The sequence below is a fragment of the Solea senegalensis genome, unplaced genomic scaffold, assembly GCF_019176455.1.
Source record: "Solea senegalensis isolate Sse05_10M unplaced genomic scaffold, IFAPA_SoseM_1 scf7180000013775, whole genome shotgun sequence".
NCBI lineage: Eukaryota > Metazoa > Chordata > Actinopteri > Pleuronectiformes > Soleidae > Solea > Solea senegalensis.
Genome location: NW_025320890.1, coordinates 113918 through 141009, shown reverse-complemented (window position 1 = coordinate 141009; position 27092 = coordinate 113918). Strand labels below are relative to the sequence as shown.

General features: G+C 41.5%; 1 protein-coding gene across 1 annotated transcript in view; it reads left to right on the top strand.

Annotated features, from left to right (window-relative positions):
- Window positions 1-27092, top strand: part of LOC122760592 (usherin-like) — a gene marked incomplete at its 5' end in the record, with an annotated part of 107052 nt that overhangs the window by 20311 nt on the left and 59649 nt on the right. The window contains 12 exons of the mRNA XM_044015707.1: window positions 947-1102; window positions 2485-2648; window positions 2935-3144; window positions 5006-5208; window positions 5873-5985; window positions 7066-7288; window positions 9210-9378; window positions 9482-9703; window positions 21600-21823; window positions 22769-23105; window positions 24992-25189; window positions 25330-25484. Coding sequence (XP_043871642.1) covers window positions 947-1102; window positions 2485-2648; window positions 2935-3144; window positions 5006-5208; window positions 5873-5985; window positions 7066-7288; window positions 9210-9378; window positions 9482-9703; window positions 21600-21823; window positions 22769-23105; window positions 24992-25189; window positions 25330-25484 — 2374 coding nt within the window. The remainder of the gene's footprint in view (window positions 1-946; window positions 1103-2484; window positions 2649-2934; window positions 3145-5005; window positions 5209-5872; window positions 5986-7065; window positions 7289-9209; window positions 9379-9481; window positions 9704-21599; window positions 21824-22768; window positions 23106-24991; window positions 25190-25329; window positions 25485-27092) is intronic.

Below are 27092 nucleotides of genomic sequence, written 5' to 3'. Positions count from 1 at the left end.
ATATACAGTGGGTGAATTTGCCTTTCTTCATCATCCCTGCCCTGGATCAGCTGATTTTAAATACACAGAAAAAGTCATAGCGCATTAACAAAAAGAAATAAAAGCAAAGTGACTAGAAGTCCATAATGGATGAATTATGAAGACTTTATGCATCCAACATCTAATACTAATTATGATGACTAAATATGGACCTCAGTCTGTGTTTGCCTTTTAACTTCACATTATCGGACTCTTCCTTGTGTCTTAATTCACTGGTGAGAATTAGAAGGCTATTGAAAGCAATTTAGAGCTTGTTGTTATTAAGAGTCACACTCGAGATGTTCAGTTGCTGCTGAAAAATAAGCAGATAGGAACGCGTTAACAAGCTGCTAACACGAGTTCCCTGGTAATGAGCTAAGTGCCGTGCATGTTTAATCACTGCTTTTTCAGTCCTAATGCACATCCTGGTCCGTTTTGTTCTGTCCTGTTCTACTCTGTCGGCGATTAGGCCTAAAATAAAAGTCCATTTTCCCCGGCAGACGATTAAAATGCATGAGCCTGTCTCTCTGTTCTGCTCGGCTCAGCTCTGTGTGTTTGTCTAAGTGGGTTGTTTAAAAGGCAGCATTAAGCCCTTCTCTTCTGATTACAGCAAAAATTAGCATCACTGTGGGGAGAGGAAAACACAAACCCCACACACAAAAAAAAAAAAAACGGAGGAGGAAGGGGTGGTGGAAGGGAGGAGAGATACAGTGAATGCAAAAGAATTGTGGAGAAAAGGATAAGGAGAGGAGTCAGCTATGTATGGGTCTATTTTCTGGCTGGTTGAGTGTGCTTGTGCTCGTATTGGTGCATTTTCTGTACATGTGTTGTTTGTGCATGCATTCCTAAACATCCAACCACGTGTGTGTGTGTGTGTGTGTGTGTGTGTGTGTGTGTGTGTGTTCTTTAATTCAAAATTCCCCTTCAGATACAAGTTGCTCAGACGTAAAACTCACCAGCCCCTGGCCATCGCCACGCTCCGTGCAGTAACTGCCACGTCCCCTCCCCCCTCCGAAGATCTCCATCACTGGCTCCATGTTTACTCCGGCACCAAATTGTTCTACCAAGATAAAGGCCTAAGCAGGTGAGATTACTGAAATGAGCTCTAGAGCAAACGCCGGCGCTGCAGCAAACCGTGTGTGCAGAGCTGATCGGCGAGCTGCTGCTGATGCCGATCTTTTAATACCGCTCAAAGATACATTAAGCAAATATCCCAAAGAATTAAATTGTTTTTCACACAGCGTCCCCCTAATCTCAGTTTGGCACTTGGTGGATGCAGATTTTTTTCCTCCCTTTATGCTTGCTAAACGGCTCCGGTTGTACTCTTCTTCAGTGTTGTGTCTCTACTGTGCTTTATTCAAGTATTCAGTTGTTTTGACTTGTCAGCACTTTTCACCTTATTTATGGAAGTTTGTTGACAACAAATAAGTTGCTGGCAAAGAACTTCAAAGAAGGATGACGTACAAACACATATAGACTGTATATAAATAATGGGCATAGATATATAATTACGATTGTTCTGGCAGATAATGCAGTCGGATTTAATTTGCGATATAATCTTTTGAAGTCGAGGTTCAGTTCAATACTCGGTGTGTAATAGATATAGATAATAGATAGATAAAATGTCCTGGAGCATTAACACACATGTTACCATCAAAATATGAATTGCTCTACATTGTCAAGGATGAGAATTTAAAGATATGAATTGTTTCCACCATGTATGAGTTTTGCACATAACTGTCAAAAATAGAAGAAATAAACTGCGGCTGTTTAGATTTTCCATTTGTTCTACTTTGAGTCCTTGTCTCCGAAAAGTGAAGCTACTATAGTCTTTAAAAATGTCTCCATACTCTCCATGTTCTGTGTCTGCAGAGAGTTGCGTACAAGTTCTGGTCACATGTAAATTAAGGGTGTGAAATGTAGAGTCCATATCAGTCTGGCAACCACAGATGTGTATCCGATCCCACTTGCTGTTACATTCCAGTTTAATGTCCTACGTGAACATTAATGTGTCCTACAGACATAGGTGGATGACAACATGTCCGTCTTGTGGACCATAGCAGACCTCAGTGGACACAGAGATTTGCACTTTTGGAATTGGAATTAGATTGTGAGAAAGTGAGCCTACTTTTCTGTCGATTTATAACGCCTGAAAACATTTTCCCTGAGGACTTATTGGTCTTGGTCACTACTTTCAGATATTCCTTCGTACAACATGGTGTCCGCTTTGTAATTTATGCTTCCTTTTAGAGCACAGAACGTATTATAGGTGGTATATTGTTTCTTGTGCTTCCAAAAAAACACAAGTGGTTTACATGATGTAGAGTAACTCCAGAGTGACTGAAATTACAAACACTCTTATCCAACTATCATAACTGGGATTTGGAATTCTCTCAGTAGGTTTCAGTTTCAGCCAGTACAAAGTAGCATGTATTTTATTTTAACAGACATATTGTATCCCAACAGGTTCACCCGTTACCAGTACCAGTTAGTGGTCCATAATGATGTGGGCTCCTCGTCAGGAGAGATCGTTTCTGCGGCGACCATGGCGGGGGTTCCCCTCCGCCCTCCATCTCTGTCTGCTCACGCTATCAATCACACTGCAGTACGGGTCAACTGGACGCAACCCTGTAAGAGTTAACTTCATCTCAAACACACACACACACAGCACAGGTCCTTTTATCCAGACAGGGTTGAAACCCAAGTCGTTTTTCACAATGATTTCACGTGAACAAACATGCATTAGATACAAGGATGTGCAGAGGTGAGTTTTCTTAGTACGACAGAGCAAGAAGGCTCCCAATTCAAAACTGCAATTGACAAACCATAAAGCAGAAATGACAGCGGCTCAAAAATATGTTTTTGTTTGACTTATCCTTCTCTCTTTTGCCTCTATTGCTTTCACCTCTTTCTTAGCTTTGCAAGACCTGCAGGGAGAGGTGGAATCATACTTTCTCACAACAGAGTCTTTCCAGTCGAGTCGAATTTTGGTTTTACCCCGTGAAATCAACTCCATGGTGATAAGTGACCTTTGGCCCAGCACTACATACCTGGTGTCACTGCAGGTGTTCAACGGAGCGCATAATACAACTAAAGTGACGCTTCGTGTCACCACAGAGGATGGAGGTATGTGTACATTTGTTTAAAAAAACAAAACAATAATAAATAGGACGTGTGAGAGTGATACACTGTACATCCAAGAGAGGTGCCAGTGTTAATGTGTATTCCTCTTGTCTCCGTGCTTCAGAGATGTTAAAGACATCATGTAGAGAGGCACGTAATCAATACAAACTGTGTGTGTGAGGCAGATTTCAAATGTGGCAAAACTCTCGGCGGCACCACGAAGATGAGCGTACAAACAGGTGTCGCACTGAAACCACACAGGCTGTGTGTGCTTGTCTGCAAAGAGCCTCATCTAATGTTTGTTTTTGCTGTTGTTTGCTGTCTTTATGTTTTCTGCTAACATTTGTAAAATAAATAAACGGAGGATCCTCATCAGGATGTAAAACCTGGAGCTATTAAGGAGAGAGTGCATTATGGCTTGGGTCTGTAAATGCAACCATTCCATTTTCCTTCCCATCCTGTTGGGCCTCTTGTTACAGCTCTGCTTCCAAATCACATTGTCTGAAGTGATATTTTTAGCGATATTTATCTGTATATTTTTTTTTCTTTCTGCCATTTTATTGCTTGTTGTTAAAGGTAGGGTTAGGGATTGGTTTCTGGAGCATTTTTATGCATTGTCACACAAAAATGAAAAATCTCAGTCAGCTGTGGAACAGGCAGACACACCATCCAATCATACTGAAGAGCCCAAACAAGTGAATTGGATGGTGATGCATCATGATCTGAATGAAATGATTGGTCATGATTATGACTCGGTTGTGAGGGCTACGGCCACCAGCTTTTTCCCCCAGACCACTTCATGGATAGCTGTTAGGACAAGATTTCAACAAAAAAGACAAGTTAATAAGAAAAGTGTTGAGGCAAGAAATTATTTACCCTTGCTTTATGTGGAATATCATTGTTTTTCTATCGCCATGTCGGTTTTCTCAGTCTCTGGTCATCTCTATGCTCCCACCATACTTCTTCATCTGTCTCAGTATGATCATATGTCTGAGGCCTCTCTCTCTCTCTCTCTCTCTCTCTCTCTCTCTCTCTCTCTCTCTCTCTCACTCTCACTCTAATCTGAGCAGTATAATAAAAAGTGCATTAAAAACATTAGAAAATCATTAGGTGCTAAAGGCAAAGTATGGCTCGTTTAACTGAGAGGGCTCTGGAGGTAATTTCATTATTTTACAGCCATAGGAGTATACACACACACACACACACGCGTATCAAGGCCAAATATATTTTAACTAATACAGCTCAACCCTACCATCCATTCTAACATGGCCTGCGATCTGTAGGGCATTGCTAACATCAGGCCCTAATTGGCAGGAAAAATGTGTGCATGTCCGTGTGTGTATGAGGGAAATAGGCTCAGAGTGCAGTATTGCGTTGATAATACCATCCTGCAGTAAATGAAATGTGGAGCAGTAGGTTGGGTTTAGGTAAGTGCATTGGCAGCAAATGAATTGGGTTAACTTCTCCTCGCTGAGTGCGTTTTCACTTAGAATAACAGATGGAGTCGGTATCATTTCCACCATCATCACCGCTTTGATTGGTTCTCGTTCTCGCTCCTCTGGTCACAACTTGGTTTTTGTTATTAGGTTACCTTTTACACGTCCTCTGTTTGTCCGATTTTTTCATCGATCATCTGTACTTCACCTCTTTTTAGGGCTCCCAAGCCGTTGTGTTTTCATGTTGTCCATCCGTCCCATCTCAAGAAGTTCTTGAGGGAATTTCTTCTAAATCGGTGCAAACGTTCACTTTGAATGAAAGTTTTTTGGTGGTTGTGTCAGATGTCAAGGTCAGTGGGACCTCACTGTATTCCGTTGCTGTTTATATTAATCTTGTGCTTCTGTACTTACACATGCCTCGTCCCCAGAGCCAGACGGGATGTCCGCTCCGGAGGTGGTTCCAGTAAACAGCACGGCTGTGCGCGTTCTGTGGTTCCCTCCTCTGCAGCCAAACGGAGCAGTGACTGGTTACTGCATCTACGTTAACGACCGTCTCCGTGGCAGTGTGGACAACAGTTCAGGGTCCTACCTGCTGGGAGAGCTGCTGCCCTTCACCGTCTACGACATACAGGTATGGGACATGAACAACGATAATCAGATGTAGTAGAAATGCAAACAATGCTGATTGATTACATGCCTCAGTGCCTGCCAGTGGCCTGAGGGATTCATTTTGTCCGTCCATCTATCCCACACTTGTTAGCACAATAACTCATAATAATTCATAATGTTTTATTGACATGATGTATCAGTGACACCAGTTGGAAATTTAATTCATGCAAATTTGGCACAAATATTCTTCAAGTCTTTTGGCTCAACTGCTTAGATGTGTGTGGTCAAAGCTCCCAGTAACCTCATGGCTTCTTGAGCATTAAAGGGCCCCTTCACCCAAACAATAAACTGTTTTTTTTTTGCTAATGAGCTAAATGAGTTATTCAATCATCAGACAGTGGATCTGAGGTACATCTTTCATTCCCACAACAGCAGAGGACGTTGGGATTGAAAAAAATAAAATAAAATTGACAAAAAGTTGACGTCAAAGTCACTTCCTTCGAAGAAAATAAAAGCCCTACACCTACTTACTGTGTTTCAGTCAAGTTTTATAAGTAAAAGATCTGAACAAAACACAGCAGCATCATAATGATTTTAAGTGTATTCTTCATTTGACCAAGTGGGAAAAAAATGGGATACAAAGGCAAAAATAAAACACCTTTAATGTGTTGGGATGTGCATTTCAGGTGGAGGTGTGTACAGTGTATGCGTGTGTAAGGAGTAACGTTACTCAGACGACCACTGTGGAGGACCTGCCTGCTGACATGGGCACACCACATGGGCAAGTGATCGGTCCCAGGTAAAACTGACACGGACTTCAAATACTTTTTTCCTTCTGTTTCTCTTTCACTCTCACTCCTACTCTTGCTCGTCTTTTTTTTTTTTTAAATTAATGACAATAATTTCAGATTAATGTTGTTCAAGGGTCGTAACATTTTATAGCCTTTGGTTTATGTGCAGCGATCATTAATGTTCAAGTTTGCAGGTTTGACACAAAGAAATCAATCGAGGCAGCGTCAGCACAACAAATTGTTTGTTTGTGTGTGTGTGTGTGTGTGCGCATAACAATTTGTTATAAAGAGCATTAGAACAATGAAAAGATAATTATTGAAAAAAGCTAATAGAAGTATAATCTTGAAACCATACAATAAGCCGAGCAAGCTCACCATTTCTGAAAGGCTCTGATATTTTCTCATTCTTATAGACTATTTTTCCTTTTTTTGCTTCGCTGCAATTCCAATGCTGGAATAACTCTCTCATCTGCCCTGTGATCGGTCAGTTTGTCGTGTCACAGACCAGATTTCGAGTTGAGATGAGGTGCAGAAGTCACTGAAATCACTTGATTTACATTATAATTAAGGCCATATAGAATTGTTGATCATTATGCCAAAAATATGTTGCCTGCGTCCGCTTTGAATAAAGGCTACGCCGTATAAAACCTCTGGCTATAATTTAACCATGTTACCGTTAACAGCTTCCAAAATAAATAAGGTATGGAATTAAATTGACACTTTGTTTGCAGTCAGTTAAATTTAATGTCATTTAAAATGCTCTGCTTTGTACATTTGACCTAAACCACAGTGTTGCAAATCTTATGGCTGCAGAGGAAGTGGTGATTTGCAGCTTATTTTCACTCTAGGAGACGGTGCACGTTGTAACTCTGAGTGTTACTACACAGGTCTTTTCCTGCCAAAGATGTCAGCGATAAAACAGAAGAAAATCAATAGTGTGAAGTGTATAAAGATACACACACCCTGACACTGTAACTCAACTTTGTCAGGCATTAACCATGCATGAATGTATCATATGTGTGTGAGTGTGTGTGAATGTGTCTCTCACTCTCCTCTCTCCCTCTCTCTCCCTCTCTCTCTCTGTGTAGAGCAGTAAGGTTGGACTGGTCACATCCAGGCAGACCTAGCGGTATCATGCTGGGCTACGAGGTTTTAAGACGAACCCTGAGGTCATGTGGGTTGACAGGGGTCACAACCTCTGCGGGGGAACAGTCAGAGGGAGCGGGTGATATGAAGTTCGAATGTTCCTACATCCAGTGTCCTGTGAGTCATGGTGTGTGTGGAGCATCCTGCTTCCATCCTGACATACAGGTGATTATGTTTCCTACTTATTGTTGCTTTAGTCATTTTTAATTTATTTACTTTTTGTCTGGGATTCCAGAATAATATGACCCTCTACTGGTTACATGTAATCCCCCTTTTATTGAACCATTTTTTCTCCTCCAGTAAAATAGCCCAGTGTCTGTATCAGTGAATATTATCTCTCTGCTGATTGGCTGATGGCGGTTTAAAGGGTGATTATCGGGTTCCGTCTGTTAATCAGTGCATTCCTGCTCTACCTGTTTTTCTTTTGTTATATATACTGTATATGTTGTAATCATCTCATTATTAACGTTAAATGTACACCCAACCCTCAAAATGTCCGTCTGGACTTTTATTTTTTGCTTATTTTAACCATAATACCACCAGAGAATGTCCTGTAACTAAGTGCTTTTTCCAGAATAACTTCCAATATCTGCCAGTTATTTACGATTTATTGCATGTTGAAATACTGTTTTAACTGTTTAAAATGAAGAAAAACAAAAAGTTTTATATAGAAAAACACTGCATTTGTACAGATTTTGCATGTTAATTTGAAATTGGAACAGCATGAAACATATAACAATAACTTTTTTTGAGTCTTTCAATGGTTTCTTTACCTCAATTTATATAAACAGGACAAAAAATGGAAACTATGTACAGGTCTTCTTCCCACTCTCTCCTCTCTGGTGACAAAGTTGCTGATTCTCCGACTTCTTTTACCGAAATAACCTTTAATATGTTTTCAGAAATCGTTGGAATTTATCCGATAGCACAAAGCGTCATGTAACTACAGTAATACACTTGGCGTTAAAGGGTTAAGTTCGATGTATCAGCCTTAGTCATAAAAGCGTTCTCTGTACAACAACAAGATAGAAGTCAGGTGGTTTTTGCTTTTGGCTCCTGATCTGAAGTGGAGACTATAAGACAATAACATGGCTTCTCCTCCCTTAGGATCTTAGACCTCGCCAGGCCTCAGACACACATACAAACAAGCAATAAAAAGATACAGACACGACCTTTAGACAAATACACTCTCAGACATTTCCCCTTACAAATGCAAGCTGTTTATATGGGATGCATGTCCGTCCTCTCAGCAATTAATTTCTCTAAACAAATTAACTTGTCATCTGCATTCACTTCCATCTCTGTGTCACGACTGAATGCTTGCCAAGTTGGCACAGTGAAACCGCCCATCATACTTTTACCCACACTGCACCCAATGGCATAAACAATAACAGCATTTACTGTTGTTATCGCACGTATAAATACTATATAAGTATTGCAAGTGGACAGGCGTGCAAATCCCTTTATATCGCTTACTTTCAGAGAAACATCCTTTTCATTGTACTGTATGTTACCAAACTGACGAGTCCCACATTTGACCATGCAATTTTGATATGTTTGAAGTAAAAAGTCAATGAGTGAAGACACCTCATTAAAGCAGAGCTCAAGTCTCGTTTTTATATCCAAATCCTGACTGAGGCCGCTTTTTTGATTGTTTTGTTTTCTTCAAACCTGAACCAAGCCAGATGCAGTCATGACCTTCAGCTCTAGCGACTGTAGGTTAACATTGCCTGTGTTTGCACACTGCCCGAAGTGTAACAAACACCTTCAGAGTTAAGTTTAGGTGTTGAAATTAAAATAACATAAACTAGCACCAGATGCAACATTACAGGATTTATGTTCATGAACGCATTATTATATATTATTGTGAAGAAAATCATATCATCTATCTGTGTTGTGGGATACTGGAAAAATGTCTTCTCGATTTATTTTCAGACTCTCGAGACTGAGAGTCCCATCACGCTGAAAAACTTCAGATTAATAGATTTTAACTAAATTTACTGATTTACTCTATGATTTGTTTCTAATAATTTTGTACTTTCACCTAAATAAAAAGTAATTTGTCATCTGTGCATATGTTGATTAGGTGTGCTGCAGTGGACTATTGCTCACCAAGAAGCCACATCATCATTGCTGTGAAGGCAGTTACCTGAGCTGGAGTAATTCCTCTGACCCCATCTGCTGCAATGGCAAACTGCTGCCGGCTCTCCCTGACCACCAGTGCTGTGGAAGATACTATGTACATGTGAAACACAGTGCGTGGCCGATTCCTTCATGTGTTTGTTCTTACTTGCAAAGTTACTCATTTTGTGTCCTTGACATGTTGTGTTTTCTTCATTTTTCCGCTCGTCTCTGCAGATGAACACTGCTGTCCTGACCTCTCAGGGGGCTGGGTCTCAGTGGGGCTGGGTGACAGCTGCTGTGGGGGTGTTCCCTACTCCATGAAAGGTGGCCAGATCTGCTGTAGTGTGAGCCTGCATGATGGCTATGGAGTTCAGTGCTGCGGAGGCCAGATTTTCGATGATACGCTGGTGTGCTGCGGTGATGCTGAGAGGGGGAAAGTGCATACTTACACTCCAGGTAAGTGAAGGAAACATGAATCAACATCCACTGATAAAAAAAAGTGGTTCCCTCAACAATAAAAGTCTGAAGACCTACTGAGCATTCTTGATACAAACCTGCTCTGAACTCCAAAGTGCCTGTTGTTGAAAACTAAGTTACTCTAGCCCAAGAGAGAGAGAGGGATGGTTTGGAGGACTGTATGACTGCTGTATACACATACCATAGCTTGGGTGTTACATCTCTGTGATGGCACTCTCTGCACTCCCTCTGCTGAGAGGCAGCCTGTGTCACTGAGAGTTCTGCAAAAACATGGCTGATACCAATCCAATCCAACTTTATTTGTAAAGCACTTTAAATACAACACAGTTGGCCAAAGTGATGTACACAGACATGATAAATACAAATGTAAAAAACAATAAAAGACAGTAAAACTAAGAAAGAAAGTGAGAACTTAATAACAGGAAGTGAATCGGCCCGCCTGATGTGCAAAGGTAACTCATTCCACAGTTTCGGAGCAGCGACTGAAAATGCACAGTCACCCCTGAGTTTCCTCTTTGTCTTACGGACGACTAACAGTGACTGATCTGCCGAGACTGAAGCAGGTCGGACAGATACTGTAGGGCAAGACCAAGAAGACATTTAAAAAACAAATAAAAGAATCTTAAAATCAAGCCAGAAATGAACTGGGAGCCAGTGAAGTCTGTGGTCGAGCAAGTGATGTGGAGTTAACTTAAGTAGCTCAAACCTAAGGATGAAGGCAGCATTAGGCCAATAACTCCTGTGTTCTGGGAGCTATGATAACTGGTTTTGTCAGTGGATTCTGGTGTTTGCAAAGTGACTCAAACTTATGATTAGAGTCTAGTGGCTGAAATAATATTTGTGCATCCACACCCAGCTGCGCTTACATGTACTGTATGTGTAACACACTGATTATATACAAGTATATCATACAGCCCCGCTTCAAAAGAGAGGACAAGAGAGTAAATCAAGGAAGGTTGAGTTAAACAAGGTGCAGGAACGTGGGGTTGTTTCCCTTTCTTCCTCTCCTGCAGTGTCCCGGTCCCACCGAGATACCATGGCACAGATGGGACTGTGTGTGTGTGTGTGAGCGAGTGCGTCTGTGACGGTGTGGTTGTATGTGTGTGTCATTAGATATCTTTGTCATGGCAGATGATGATGAAACACACTTGGGATGGCACCGTTGAGGGCACTGCCAAGCACACAGCAGGACAAATACAGTCATTCTCTCTCTCTCTTTCACACAGACACACACACACACATTCATGCATATAGACATATTATATGCACCCACACATACACACAAACACAGACATGGCGTCAACAGGGTTCCCTCAGCAGGGTTCGCTTAGTGTTGAGTGCCAAAGACTGACACGTGGACTCTATTCATCACACATAAACAATGGCCCCATATGGACAGGCCTGTAGCACTCCATTAGCCTACACACAAACAAATGGACACATGCATATTGTGTGTGCCATTATCCACACAAAAGTACATGTATGAGGACAAAAGAGTTCCTAGAGGAAACGCACGTTTATGTCAAATGTGGTTTTGATTTAGTGGCTTAAAATAATCAATACAATTGCCTTGCTTTGGTTGTTTTTAAAATGTTGCAAAAGGTTTTAAACATTGAGTTATGCTTTTTAATCTTTTGTGTGTTCCGCTCATCGTCCCTTGTTCCCCCTCATCTTTCCTTCTCTGCTTCTACACTGAGTCCTTGTCTCTCTTCCAGCAGTGCGGGCTATATGGTCATCCTTCATTTGAAGGGGCCTCCCAACGAGTGCATATGCTCCCCACCACCTCTTCCTCTCCAGCTCCTTCTCTTATTAATTCACCGCCTTCCTTTTCTCATTCGTCATCTTCTTTGTTACTTTTCTCAACTTTGTTTCCCCACCCTCTCTCATGTTTCCCCCTCTGACTTCTTGATTCTCCGACTATCTTTTTAATCCTCATCTTCCTCTTCCTCCTCCCCTCCCTCCCTACCTCGATGCTGCCCCCTTCTCTTCCACTCATCAGTCATTAGCGTTAGCTTCCCCATTGAGAGCATATGGTATGATGGATCGTAGGGCTAGCGGCACTAGCAAGGCTAAGGGCCATTTGCCGGGTGCACCGCACTGTCGGGGAGCCCCGGGGCCGGCTCGGCAACCTCGACCCCACACGTCTGTTTCAAGACACTCACACACTCACAACATGCACACACGGCAGCAACACCTATTATAGGATAAGATACTTAACCTTGGCACCATTTGTTCTCATTGCCCCCGCTCACCGTGTCCGAGCTTTTGTATTTTTAAAGATGTAGTGCGAAGCTTGAGATGAATATGATTTTAAAAGTTAATTATGAAAGAATTAATTCAATTAAACCAAAAGATACTAAACTAAAAAACAATCATGTACAAGCTGCCAGTTAATCACAGAACACAAAACCTAATTTACACACCACACCTCTCTGAAAGTTTACACATTTTAAGAAGAAATTTAGATTTTACACAGCCATCTTTGCCTGACCCAGAAAGAAGTTTAAAATATGGCACTTCTTTTATTTCTGTGTTTAAAACCAGCGATATACTTTGTTTGCTAAAAACCAGTCCAAAGGAAAAAGAAATTCTCTCTAAAACAGGAGAACAAAAAATGGCTTTCAGACACAAAGAAGGAAAGAAAGAAAGAAATCGAATTATTCTTTAATTCACTTTTTGAAGTATAGGACAATTACAAATACCTAACGGTCAAGTAATAAGTTAAGTCAAGTAATAAGTCTAAATGTGTGGTGAAACAAAAGGGGAGAAGAAAGAAAGGTTTAATGTTGAGAAAATGAAAAGAAGAAAAATAAAAGAAAGAGTAAAATATTCCTTGGATAAAAAAAAAACAGACAAAGAAAACGGGAGAGATCGAAAGCAGGAGAGGAGAGTAGTGAAGAGCTAGATGGAGCAGATTAAAGAAGGAGTGAAGGGTATCCCATTGTGCCCAGCTGATAGACTAGGTTAGGCTGATGTGATTATGGGGTCCCTGAAGTGCGATCTATCACACATTACCGTCCACACTGTCAACAACCATACACACACACTGCAGGGGAACAGCAATGCCAGGAGACAGCCGTCTGGCAACAGATTCAAGTACTGGCTCGCATGCACATGTGCGCACGCATGCACACACACACTCAGGTATACACACAACTCCACACAAACACAGCACTTAAACACACGTGTGTGTGTAAGCACACATTCAATAACACAGTTGCAGGAGAACATACTCTCACAAACACACACACACACACATGCTACTTCATGGATCATTTGATTTGGAATAGAAACGAGGTCACAAAGAGGAAACACATATTACGGAGAGAAAAAGCTGAGCCAGAGTCCAGTGCTCTTCTAAAAAAACATTCATTAGGATTTAATAAACCTTTTGGTTGGGAATTGCAGGGTAACTTTCAAAATACATCAACAATGATAACAATGAAATTATATTATAGCACAAATATTAACACATAACATTATCTAATTAAAGAAGTGTAATGTCTTTAAAAGTGAAAAGTGTTCATTATTTTTCCCGCTACCAGCTTCATCTGCCGGTTTACAACCAATCATTATTGTGATAACATGACCTGTGATGGGAAGACTTGGGTTCACAATCTCATTGGAACAAGGGCCTTTCTGCATGGTGTTTGCAAGTTCTCCTCATGTTCTCCAGTTTCCTCACACAGTCCAAAAACCATGCAGATTTGGGGATTAGGCAAATTGGGCACTCTAAACTGACCTTAGATGTAAGTGTGACAGTGGATGGTTGTTTGCCTCTATGTGGCCTCTCTGTGATGGACTGGCAAACTGTCCAGGGTGTACCCTATGTAGAAGATGAATGCATGTATTCCTGTGATGACTGCCACCATGAGGAGCAGAGTCATGAGTCGTGCCTAGTAATTGAAACTTGTGTCTCAGGACGATATAAACATGCTGTTTCATTACTGTATTTTATCACCTTTAATGTGAGTTGATTTTATCATGGTCAGTGGTCACCCACCAATCTAACCCTCTCTTTTCCACACCATAGCCATAATATTTTTCATGGTTTGTCTCAATCTTGCAAACACTGGATGTCAAGAACATAATGAGGGATTTGATATAAAATTTGTTATGAACTATAGACTCAAAACTGAAGAGGAAATATTATTGGTAACGTGATATTCATTACATTTAAACCTATCGCATGCATCTTTGATGGTAACAAATGAATCATCATATATTTAAGTTTTATTAGTTATACAACTGAGGTGTGTAAATATTTCCTCTTTCCTCTTTATATTGGTATGTTGAAGTATTGATTAAGGGACCATCACCACAAACAATACCCTCAACTCTAGTCAGTGTAGAACTGATGTAAGTGTAATAATGACGTTGCGACTTTAAAGCTGTAGTATGTAACTTAAACAAACGTCCATTGTATTTCAACCATTGTCAAATGAGTTTTCGTAATAGCTTTACAGTATAACCAGCTCCACACAACTCTCCCCATGTTTCTCAGTATAGTATGTGGTGACACAGAGTGATGTGTTTTATATCACAACAGCGCACTTTTCAGTTAAAGAATTATCCCCAGGTCTCAGAAATAATGAGTGAGGTAGTGAGATACTGAGATAAATGTTGAAAGAGAACAGTTGCAATATGGACCTACAGTCCAGCCGTCCTTTCTGAAAGCTGCGCAGGCTCACGTGAGGACGACTGCGAGTTAGTGAGACGAGCAGTGTTTTGGTGACAGAAGTTCCACACTGGAGTGCCTTTAACTCATTCAGTCATGTAACTTGTCAAAGCATTTGTAAATGGGCTTTACATCCAGTTTTAATATTATAGAGATGTGCTATAATCCTTTCCTCAACGTCCACAATAAGTCTCTGTTTGAAAATCCCTTCCCACCAAATCTGCCTGTTTGTTTTAACAGCTTTCACTTTCAAGTAGATTAAACACTAGACCAAACGTGTTTTTATATGTGGCCTTTCCTCCTGTGTGGGTCGTTCCAGACCAACTTTAGGGCTCTTCTTCCTACTCTTTTCCTCCCTCTGAAGTTGTATTTAAGTTGTTTGGGTATGACTTAGGTGAGATTAGGTGGTGTTTAAGGGAACATGTGTGGTGTATTTGGCCTCCCGTTGCTCCCTGACTCTCCCCGTGTCCCCTGCCTCACTGTGTGTGCTCCACTTATCGTTTTCCCTGAACACTTTTTCTTTATAGTGTGCAGTTCTTTAACTCTTCCGTGTGCCCTTCAACCCAGCCTTTCCCATCACTCACTGTGGGTGTGACCATAAACACCCTCCCCACCTCACTTTTCTTAAAGTGAGTGAATCTTAAAAAAAAACGTGCATTTCTTTAACTCCTTCCCTTACCAACTCCCTTCTTTCCTCCTTCCCTCCCTCCCTCCCCTCTGTCTCCACCCAGCAGGCCCCATCCAAATGTTCAAGGACAAATCTGAATATCCCTTTTCACCGTTTAAGTGTTAAAAGCCTGGTGGTGCTGGGGTGTTATCTTAACGCGCCTTGCCGTGCCATCATCAGAGCGCGTGATGAAAATGGCTGTGATGATGCTAAAAGAAAAAAAAAAAGAGGAGGGGGAGGAAAAAGTAATAATCAAATATGTTTTTCAAGGGCACAGTGACCATTTGCTGGAGGGAAATTATCCCAGTAGTTAAGCTAGCTCACTCCGAGCCTGGTGGAGTTGTGATGTGTTTGTGTGTGTGTGAGTGAGTGTGTGCAGATGCTATGGTTTATTTCTTCAACTTGGTGCATGAATGCTTCACTTTCTGTACGTGTCTCTGTGTATGTATAATGTGTGTGTTTCTTTATGCGGCGAGACACACACACACACACATCCTTCCCATGTCCTTCTGTTGTTTCTGCCAAAAGATTCTCAACATTTTTCTAAATGTGTGTGTTTGTGTTTATGTATGTGTGTATGTGTGTTTATCATTGCCAAAAGCCCCTCATCAATGATGGGTAGCAAATGGCCAACAGTAGTGGATTCCAAACAGCAGCGTCTGGCTGCTTTTGAAGATTGAGTGCTCTCTGAACACAGGAAGACATTTCTCTCTCTGTTAATGTATTTATGATGATGGCTTTTCTATTAGGTTTACTTTAATGACTGGCATGAATAAAACTAGAGGCTGTCAGGAGCACAGAGATGAGGACAGACGCTGTGTGTGTATGTGTGCGTGCGTGAGTGCAGGTGGGTGTACTTTATTTGCCTTTGTTACGTGTTTAATTTGTGATTTAATAAGAATTAGCTTTAAAAGACTTACAATAACTCCCAGGTAAGATGAAGAAGAACACAAACACACTCAAAGACACATATGGCCTTCACTGACCTACCCAGCTCAAAGCAGCAAATCACTGAGTTCACACTCCTTAACTTTCATAAGTGACATAAGTGATGATGCACCAAATTTAGATCACTTTTGTGTTTCCATTTGGCTGCTAAAATGTTCTTGTAGCATCACTGTCCATGATCTCTGCCATGTTTCTAGTGTTGTATTGCGGGGTTTTGCCTTAGTCAGGGGTTATTTCAATTGGCCTCTGCTTCTGTTTTTGCTTTTCTAATGTTTTGTTTTAGCACCCATGAATATGGCAGTCCTGAACTAAGTTGTGGTCCGGCTCATTGGGATCTTGATGCAGAGTAGAGCACATATTCTAACCCACAAAAACCTAATCTGAGATCATTGGTACAATGTTTAACTGTTATGTTTCGGGCACATTATTAAAATGTTTAGGTTTTGAAGGACATTTGTTCTTTGTGATCCATTATCTCTGAAGACAAATGCCCTTTCTTATATCCTGGTGGCAAATCTCCCTTTACAACAACAGTCTGCCAAGGTGCCAGGACACCTGCCTTTCAAAGGTATTAGGAGATGCTTTGATTTGTGGTTAATACGTGAAGTGTATTTATCAGTGTACAAACAAAACATACATTTTCATTGCATAATGTGGATGACCTAATGAGATACATTGATGTTCTTTATTTTAGCAAATCTCACAAATCACCGCAGACTTTTTTATCACTGTGTTATTACTTTATTAAGTTGCTTTATTTCTTCTCGGAGACACTTTAAAGACACATGAACATCTGCTTGCCATGTCCTAATCTTTAGTGAATCCCTGTAGAGTGGTGAAAATATAAGTGCCACCAAAGCATTTACCAAAGTCCAGCAGACACACACACACACACACACACAGTCTACTTTTCTCCCAGCTGACTAGTTCTCTCTCTCTGAGCCCTTGAGGCACATACATTACAAAAGAAGCACTGTACACACACTGTTACATACAAGACCAGCTGGTAATTTTGTTGAGATAAAAAAAAAAACATGTGTGAATTTAGATCAGAGAGATGAGAGGACAACTAGTCAGCTGGGAAAAAAGTAGTTGACTTTGTGTGTCTTTTATTATATTTGTGCGTCCTGCTTCAACATCCTCGTGTGTGTGTGTGTCCACAGGGGAAAACTGTGCACACTGTCAGAGAAAGTCAATCCACTGTGATTTAATTTCACAACCGACCTGGCCTATACAGTCTGGTCCCCTCCAGAGAATAAAGTGTACACAGATACACACACATAGATAGATAAGCAATTCTAAGGCATGTACAGCATATACTGTATGTAGATATGTAAATAAACCGACCTGCCTGGGTGTGTGTGTATACGAGTCCATGTGTGAGACACGCAATAACAACATAAGCATTATTTGAACTCATGTACTGCATGATCCTTCTTTGTATGTTCATGCATGCCACCAATCTGTGATAATAGACATTTCTGTGTGTGTCTACGTGCACTGTGCACTTTTTTCCAAACCCCTAATATATTCAGATATTTAAAAGTGTTTGGTTTGTTTAAAGTTGTGGAGGGGCTTTAGTCTCCTAGAGAGCTCAGATAACCCTAATCCACAACACACATTTTTATCAGTAGTTCATTGACAGGGCTAAATATTGACTTATCATTAAGTGGAATGACTGAAACCCTTATAATAATTCACACTGTCTAAGCACCTTGTGTTGACGCACTGCTCCCGATGCTATTAGCGAATGTATGCAAATCCAACTTAAACCTGAAGATTAGGGCGGAGGCATTCTGCAATGCAAGAGAGAAAACAAGAGGTGTGTGTGTGTGATAAGTGTTGTCAACACGTCCATGGACATGCATACACACACACACACACACACACGTGTGGTGGGGAAAGAAAAGAGTGAGAAAAGAGTGGATTTTCTGCTGAGTGTTTCATATTATGATAATGAAATTTAGCTCCAGAACAGTAAACAAGTAAAGTTGATGTTTGGAGAGAGAGAGAGAGAGAAGATGGAGCTGAAAACAAAAGCAAGACGTAAAATATGATAATGAGGGAAGAGAGACATGGGTATAGACGAGTTGTGTCTTAAGGGCTACCTCATAGACCGCCGACAATGGAAACAGGTGGCCCTTTAAGGCTGTGTAGGCTACGGAGTCTGAACTGCGATGATACAAAAGTGGACTTACTGTAACATGCTAATATTTGAACAAAAAATCAAATTTCAAGATCCCTTGTACCATCATCTATTTGATTGAGCTGAGGTTTGGTACCTATATTTAAAAGGCTTTTTATCCGATGTGTGTCTGGAATGTAGTGAATCCTGTGTTCCATGTATTGGACCCTTTATTTTTTTAGGGTGGAAGGATGCTTTAGGTGAAGCCTTGGAAGTGGAACAGCCAAGTTAGCCTTTAAATGCAGCCTCCAAAGGACCAAAGGACTAGTTTGAGGCTATTGCCAAAAGAGAAATGGAGGAAATACGTGGAATTCGACAAAGGGCACTGGGACTGCCCCAATAACCAGATTTGTTTCTTCTGCTTGTTTCATGTCAAAATATTACAATATAACTGATGGAACGAGTTTTCACAACATGCCAATTGCCAGCATTGAGGCCCCGTTTACACCTGGTACTAGAATGTGTTTTCTGTGATCGAACGCCTGACCACTTACCAGGGACAGATTGTTATCCGATCTGCGAAACTGCTACGTGAGCAGAGGTGCGTGGTGACTCCGAGCACAGCTAACGTGACAGTGGTAACAAATATGCACATTCTCATCCGATCACAGAAAACACATTTTAATGCCAGGTGTAAAGCGGGCCTCAGAGGTAACATTAGGTGTGATGTACCATTATTTTATGATCCTGTGATACAGCCCAGTTTCGAAATCAAAGGCAACTTTTGAGAGTCACAACAGGCTGTTTGACCAGAGTAGAAGGCCTGGTCACTGGATGGAGGTGAAGATGCCGAGAAGATGAGGATAAGAGGAAAGATGCTATTTTGGAAAAGTGTTGAGCTGTTTATTTGCGCGTCATTGAAGCTGAAGTAAAGCGCTGGGGGAATTGGCCACCAAGCCCTCACTCGACAACAGCTGCCTCTGCTAAGTGAGTTACTGGCCGTCAGACTGCCTTTATGTCACACAATCACACACACATACACATGCATTTCCCTGTCACGTTGTGCCCATGATGGATGCGCTGGAGATATAATGCACTGCAGCAGCACGCTGGAAAATATGTGCCATTCTCCACTTTTGGCCTTTAAGTGAAATGATTGCCTAAATTAACAGTGTTTCATGTGCTCAAAGAGTGAATGCTGATGAGGGTGTTAAACAATAAGTTATTTATCACGCCACAACTAGCTGCAGCCCCATTAAAGGCTGGGGCCATGATACAGAGCAATGACTTAGTGCAATGTCTGCTGTCAAATAAAATGAGCGCCACAGCTGGGGGTAGATAGTGCCACACATCAGCATGTCATCAACTGTTAGGATAAATGTTCTAAATACCTCATGAAAGTTAGATCATTTTAACTGTAAACTAAATCATCCCAGGTTTTTTCTTTTTCTTTTTTGTGTTCAGATTCAGAATGAAAAGCTTGTGTCGTTGCACTCATTAAAGTATGATTTGTTCTTCTTCTATCGTTTTGTTCGTGATATTTAGCGGCGCCATGCTGTGCTCATTTGTATTTCCAATGCGTCCTCACAGCAGGGGGTTGCCGACTCAGTGTTAAAGTATTACAGCAGGGTGATGTTATAGCCCTTATCCATTGCAAGCCCAAAACACGGCAGCCTTCCCTCTCCGTTAAGCTGTGTTGACGTCACAGCGACTGCATTGGTTTGACTTATGTAATTATGAGGGGAAAACAAGGCGTCATGTTCACTGTCTTCAGCTGTGTAAGAGCTGCTGCCAGTTTATTTCACTATTGTTGAAAAACAACCTTCTTTTTTTAACCATTTTAACACTTTTAAGATGTTCACTACCCCAGTTGTTGATGAGAGTGCACCGACAGGAAATGGCTCCTGCCTCAGCTCGAATTTTCTGCAAAATGTTCTCGTTTTCCTGCAGTAAAATTGTAAGACCAACAGCTTTTTGACACTAATAGACACCACCTGATTGTTTTTTATTTTCAAGACTTCGTTTGACCTTCACTTCTTTGTGAGCTTGGTCTACATCGGCAAAGGCCTGCAGGAAGTTTCAACTCAAAGTTTAAAGAATACCTTACTGTGTATACATGTACACCACCCTACTGTAAAAGCCTGTGGAGGCCGTGTTATAATCTGGCATTGCTTCAGCTGGTCAGTTGTAGGTTCAGCAACGTTATATACCCACAAAATGAGATCACCCCACTACCGAAATATACTGAATGAATGACCAGGTTTTTGGGGCATAGTCCAAGACAACAGTGCCAGGCTTCATCAGGCTCAAATTGTGATAGACTGGTTCACGGGGGGTCCATGAGAGTTCGTTTTCACACATGGATTGGCCAACATGGAGTCCAGGTGGCAATTTAATGTGTGGGTCCAACTTGTAGTGTGTAACTTTTAAATATAAACAAATGTCCTGTTACTTTCAAACCATTGACGTGAGTTTGCGCGACGCTGATTAAGACCGTCAGCTCCCCACGACTCTCTATGTGTTTCTCAGTATAGCAGTGTTTAGGTCTTGTGTTGCCTGATGACATTTCCTAACGGCAAACAGGTTGGGGTGTGACTAAACACACGAGGAAGCTGCCATGAAAAGTTTCAGAAGTGGATTCTATTGCTCAAAAAACACAGTCATGCAGCAGTTTGACAGGATAAATGCATTTTATTTATAGTATTGAAGTAGAGCCAGGGCCAGAATATGTTGTCCACATTTCTTACCGATGATCTGCATCCAAACTCATCCAAGTCACTTAAAATTTGGAATATGAAATGACGGCAATAAGAAAAATGTCTGATATTTGACATTCATCTGCAAAGCATTTACAGGGAAATTGAGTTGATAGCATGTATTTGAAATGTCACCTTGCTGCTGAAGGTGATGTAGCGGCAGGCAGACATCACCTATCACTGTCAGAGATGGCAGCTCTCAGAAAAACACACTTCGTCTCCCACTGCAGCCGTCCGACTGCAGCCCGAGCATCACTGCTGTATCAAGAGATGCGTACGGGGGTAGGAAGGGAGTCGTGGAGTGAAAGAGGGGAGAATAAAGGAGTGGAGGATGTATTTAAGAGTTGATAAGAGACGGTGCACACTTAATATTCAGAGCAGCTTAAATACTCCTTCTGCACAGATGGGAAACTAGTGATTGAAGATTGGATGGACGGGGAGTTTTGAGAAGTGTGGAGGAGAGATAAAACAGTCCAGTACTGACTGAATGTTTTCACGGTATGGAGAGAAGGAAGAGTGTAAAACAAGAGCTGGTAAAAGGAAATGACTGGTGGGTGGATGTACTGTAGAAAGAGGGGGAAAGAAAAGTGGTAAAAAGAAAGATAATTGCAGATGATTGGGAAAATAATAAAAAAGGTCAATAGTGAATATGTGCAAAATATATAACAACATTATTTTTTACTGTTTTTCCACCCCTTTAGGTTTTGTCTGCTGTGGTCAGGAGTACATAAACTCTTCTGTCACTCTTTGCTGTATGGGCAAGGATGGATTTCCCAAAATACACAGTGCTGGCAACGCTACAGTGACACTGCAGTGCTGCAGGTCAGAGGTCATACATCAGGAAGAGGAGTGTTGCAACGGGATTGGCTACAACCCTCAACGGCACGTGTGTGCCGATCGACCCACCCCTGGCTTGTCGACACAGGTGTGTTTGCATGCGTTTGTCACTGTGTTGGATGCTACTGATTTAATATTTAGTGGTGGAAGCTTTATTTACTATTATTACTGTTATTTACTGTATGACCTTTGACCCCATAGCTGGGCTTTCCCACCCTTTTTCAAATTCACACTTGATGACTGTACAGATGTGTCTGCTGTCACTGTGCACCTGTGTGTGCCATGGGAAGTGGCTCCTTGTGTCATACTGTAAAGTCTGATGGGGAAAACATGCAAACTCTTCACATTCCACACCACTAAGATGTAAACCAACAACATTTTGTACACAAATTACAACAACACAAAATCAACATGTTAAATGTGTAGAAATTCCCATACCTCACAAAAAACCTTACAAACAGGCATTGGCAAAATGTCTTCTCTCCTTCTAAAACTCACGCACATTGTCACATCGGGAGTTGGGGACTCTGCCATTTTCAATTTATCAATTGGGTTCATGTGGTGTTTGTGTGTTCCTATATCAGCATGAGAAGAGCACACACACACACACACATGCTCATACATACACAGAGGCGCACACACACACTCTGGGACAAAGGGTAGGAACTCTCATTAGTTCTAATGATGTCATTAAGGACAATGCACACCACACGCACATACACACAGTCATAGAGTAACACATAGCTATTTTTTTGTAATAGTAATGATGTGCACAATAGATTACAGCAGACAAAAATAGAAACTGCATTGTGCAGTTAAAAATGTGCACTTAGGAGTGACAAAAGATTATTCCAGGTTGTTATGTATTACTTGTGTATTATGTATATAAAATGTAAGATTCGGTGTAGTTTAGTGATAAGTGTAACCATAAAGATTGTATGTCAGTACCTCGTACAACCATACACAAAAAACTGAGCTGTCCTTTTCCTACCCTTCTCTGTCCCCTCCATCTCTTTCTCCTTCCTCCGTCCAGCACCAGTGTTTGCAGGGCGCTCTGTGTCCTGTCGCTGCAGCATCGACAGCTTTCTGTGGCTCCTGTGACCTTGATCCATCGATGGCCGCCTGCACCTGGATCCTGTCTGCGCACACACTCCCCGACGCACAGACAGCAACAGACTCCCCTGTTATCAATGCCACACAGGAAGCTCTGACTTCAGGCCTCTCTACACATACCAGCAGAAGCGACTATTACAAAATGACAGACACATCGAGCGACACACACTCTGAGAAGACACGATTGGAGGAAAGCCTGTGCCCAACACACGAGGAGGTGGTGTACAGCGGAGACACCAGCACATACACTTACACAGGTAAATAGAGTTTCAGTGCATGTGTTTGCACTGTCTTTTTCATCTGTTGAATGTTACTTGAGTATGTTTGTTAGGTAGTAAGTCTGCTTTTCTGGCCATGTACATCCTGAAAGCACACTTCATTTTGTAAATTAAGTTTATGGCGCTAAATTAGAGGTTGGACAACTGACCCAAGTCTGTCCACACCTGTCAGTACCCACTGCGAAATCCCTGATTGATTTGTTAACAGTCATTTTGAATCCTTAAGATCTGCAGCTTGTCCATCTGGAGATGGGTGAGGCTTTTTTTGTGAACAGAAAAATGAATTGGCAAGTTTTCCTGCATATTTTTTCAATCTCAATCAGTAATTAAGTCCATAAACCCCTGGAAGGAAGATGTTGACCGACATTATAAATCCAGTGATAAATTGACTCAATTTCTAATAGACTTACTTATAACCTTCTTTTTGCAACTAGTAGAGTGGCCAAAATACAGTTCTCAGGCACGAACACAGTGGCTCTATGTTTCGGACCCAGAGTCTATGTCCATTCTTTCATATACAGTCAGCATGGGTCAAGAATCCCCTTTGGATAGATCTAGGCCACGTTTGGACAAAGTTTTTGAAATTATATTTGTGTTCTTGGTTATGTTTTGATAATGTTGGTTCAACCTGCTGGTTGGTTCTCCTGTCTGTGTTGACTGGCTCGTGTTCAGTTGCCAGTGAAACACACACTGCTCACAGACACCAATTGTACATTTACTCAATGTGTCAGACAGTGAAACCAACGGGCTTGAGAGACAGATGCACATCCACGCACACACAAACACAAAGGCAGCTGTTGCGGTGTACATTAACAGCTGTAACATGGGTACTCTCTCCGTGTCGTACACCAGTGTGTCGTTAAAACTTAGAAATAGGCGCTTTAATGCCATTTTTTAACATTCTCTGCTGGTAATCAGTCCAAAGGGAGCTGGGGTGTGTGTGTGTCGGTGTGTGTGAAGGAATGTGTCTGGCCACATTATTATTTATTTTGAATATTATTTGTGTGTTGAAAACTGAAAACGGAAGTTTTGCGTGTGTGTAAATGGTGTTTATATAGCACTTTTCTTGTCTTGATGTGTGGGTAGTTGTGCATTTATTATTGTATGTTTTGTGTTTATTCAGTTACTGTTTGAGGTCTGTGTGTGTGGGGGGGATGTGTGTGTGTGTGTGTGTGTGTGTGTGCGCGCGTGTGGCAGTTAGGATAAGAGTTTCTAGGCGATGCTGTGACACCATCTGGGCAGAAGCACATAAAGCTGTCGCCACCCACCATACACCAGATGTTTCTCGTGCATACACACATCGCACACACACAGACACACAACATAATGCTATACTTATCTGGGATGAAAACCTAAGGTAATCACACACAGGTAGCGCCACATGTGCCGTTGTGTATTGTTCACAGACGATTGACATGTAAAATGTTTGGAATCAGCCCTTAAACTGACATCCTGTGTTAGTTTAAGGACGTGCGAGTCACTGTATGTACTTTGCTGCTTGGGTTATCACAGTAGTAAGACCAGTGTCCCAGATTGGTGGTTAAAACACAATGTCATTTACAGCATAAGTCCCTTAACACTCCTAAAAATAATGCTTGTGTGTGTGTAATAGTGTGCGTGTTCATCTACATGCCCATTTATACTGTACATGCACAGTATCCCTCATGAAAGTGGTTGTAACAATCCTCCAGAATGCTTTAGTCATTGCCTTTTTAGATTTGGAGCGGCCGAAAGTCAAGGTCATAGTGGCTCCTTGAACATAAAGTTCTAGTCTGGGAGTTTGTGTTATGAGTCTGGAAAAAAATAATGTTTGGACTGAACAATCAAACAAACCCTTTCTTCTGTCCCTCCTTCATTTTGATCAGACCCCGACCTGGAGCCCTTCACCACCTATGAGTATCGAGTGAGGGGCTGGAACAGCTTTGGACGAGGCTCCAGCGATGTCATCACCGTGACCACCAGTGAAGACAAGCCATGGGGCGTGGCACCGCCCCGTTGGAATTGCCCTGGCGACAGAGACGACATCATCCAGCTGCAGTGGCAAGCGCCCGCCCGGCCCAATGGTGTGTGTGTTATCTGTATATGTGCATCACAAGTGTTGGGATGTTAAACTAGTAATACAAATGCGCTAATCGAGCATGTGTGTGTGTGCGTGCTTTTTCAATGTTTACTTCTTTTTTCTTTTTTTTTTACTATCTATCAGGTGTTATCACCCATTATGTTATACTGCGGAATGGGCAGGAGCGTTACCGTGGCGAGGAAAACAGATTCACTGATGTGGCTGGGATCAAGCCTTTCCATGAATACAGCTACCAGCTGAGGGTCTGTACCAGGGCTGGTTGTACTGGAAGTCCACAGGTAAGTGCAACTCAAAAGTCTGACTGACGTTTGCACATTACAGTGCAGGTTTGTTGTATAAGTGGCAAAAATGATTTCCCGTTTCACTGATAGTGATGCTTTACCGGGAATTGCTTACTGTGGTTCTGAGCATTTAAAGCAAATGCAGGTCTGCCAATGGAATAACATTTGAAATCCCTTCAGCAGTGTTTGCTACTGGAAAGCAGCACTTGCTTCGTTAGTACATTGTGTAACATTATAGATACCATCTCTATTTGGAGAGAGAATGGACAGTTTCTGTCCTGCTGACCCATACAGAGAGCTGCCTATCCTTCAATACCAAACACACCACCACCTAACCTGAGCTCTGATGGGTCTGTTGGGTTTTGGTAAATATTTTGAAACTATATTCTGGTCTGTGTGTGGGGGTTTTATCTGGGTTCACCAGCTTCTTCCCACAGTCCAAAGACATGCAGTTTGTGGTCGGGTCAAGAGTTTAAATCTGTTTGTCTGTATTTTGACCCGATGATAGACTGGTGATCTGTCCAGGGTTTACCGTGCCTCCTACCCAATGTCGGCTGCAGTCGGCTCCAGCTCCCCTCGCAACCCTCAAACCAAAATAATAACAGAGTTTTAAAAAATAAGCACACATGTCCAAATACAAATGTAGAAAAAACCTTTCCTTTTCTGTTTTTGCTCAGACGTGCAACTTCCTACATCACACTAAATACAAGAGGTCATTTTAGGACAACAACCTTGTAGCGTCGCTCCTCTGATCCATTGTCTGGTCAGTGGCCTTTAAGCTAAAGCTCTTGTAGAAGTCGCCTCAGATGCCAAACCTTAAACACCGTCAGCATCCGAATTCAGGCACACAGTCGTGCAAGTTAGATTCGATGAATTCTAAACTGCTTTGACCTTTGTCGCTGAGAAATTACAGTGTATAATTTTTCCACACGGTGTGCACTCTGCACTGTTCCTGTGTCGGAACAAGTTGTTATGTAGCCTCGTTTCCCCCACCCCCATGCAAGGCTTTAGATTTGCTGAGTCTACCTGATGTTTGTGATATTGTCCAATAATAGCTCCACACAGAACTCCCCCTGCTATCTATCTGGCTGTAGCTGAGCTGATACCACCACAACAATTAATTTTTCCGGCTTAGAGCAGGTGATGAAAGCTCATGATGAAAACAGTCTTTCTAGGTTTTTTTTGTTTGTTTGTTTTTTTTTTAAAGATAATTGAACATCTCATTATTTTGTTGAGCATGTGCATAAAGATTGGGGCTGTAATTGTGTACCTGGTGGTGGTATTGATAGATGATGGAGGAAAAGTTAGTTGTATCCTCTGTGGGGATTGATAGATAAATCAATGATGGCTAGATTAGGTTTGGTAAATGTTCATCGAGATAAAGAGGGAGAGTATTTTTGTTGCTGTTTCAAGAATGAATTGTCCTGTTTGTGTAAATATGTTACATACAGTGAAACATTTGAGTTTATCTGTGCATATAATTTCACATTAATCCTGTAAATATTGTTCCATATCAGTGAACACCCATAGATCAGCCTACCACTCATAAGCAGCTAGTAGACTATCTATGTTCATGATCATTATTCCTGTATTCTTTTAGAGCCA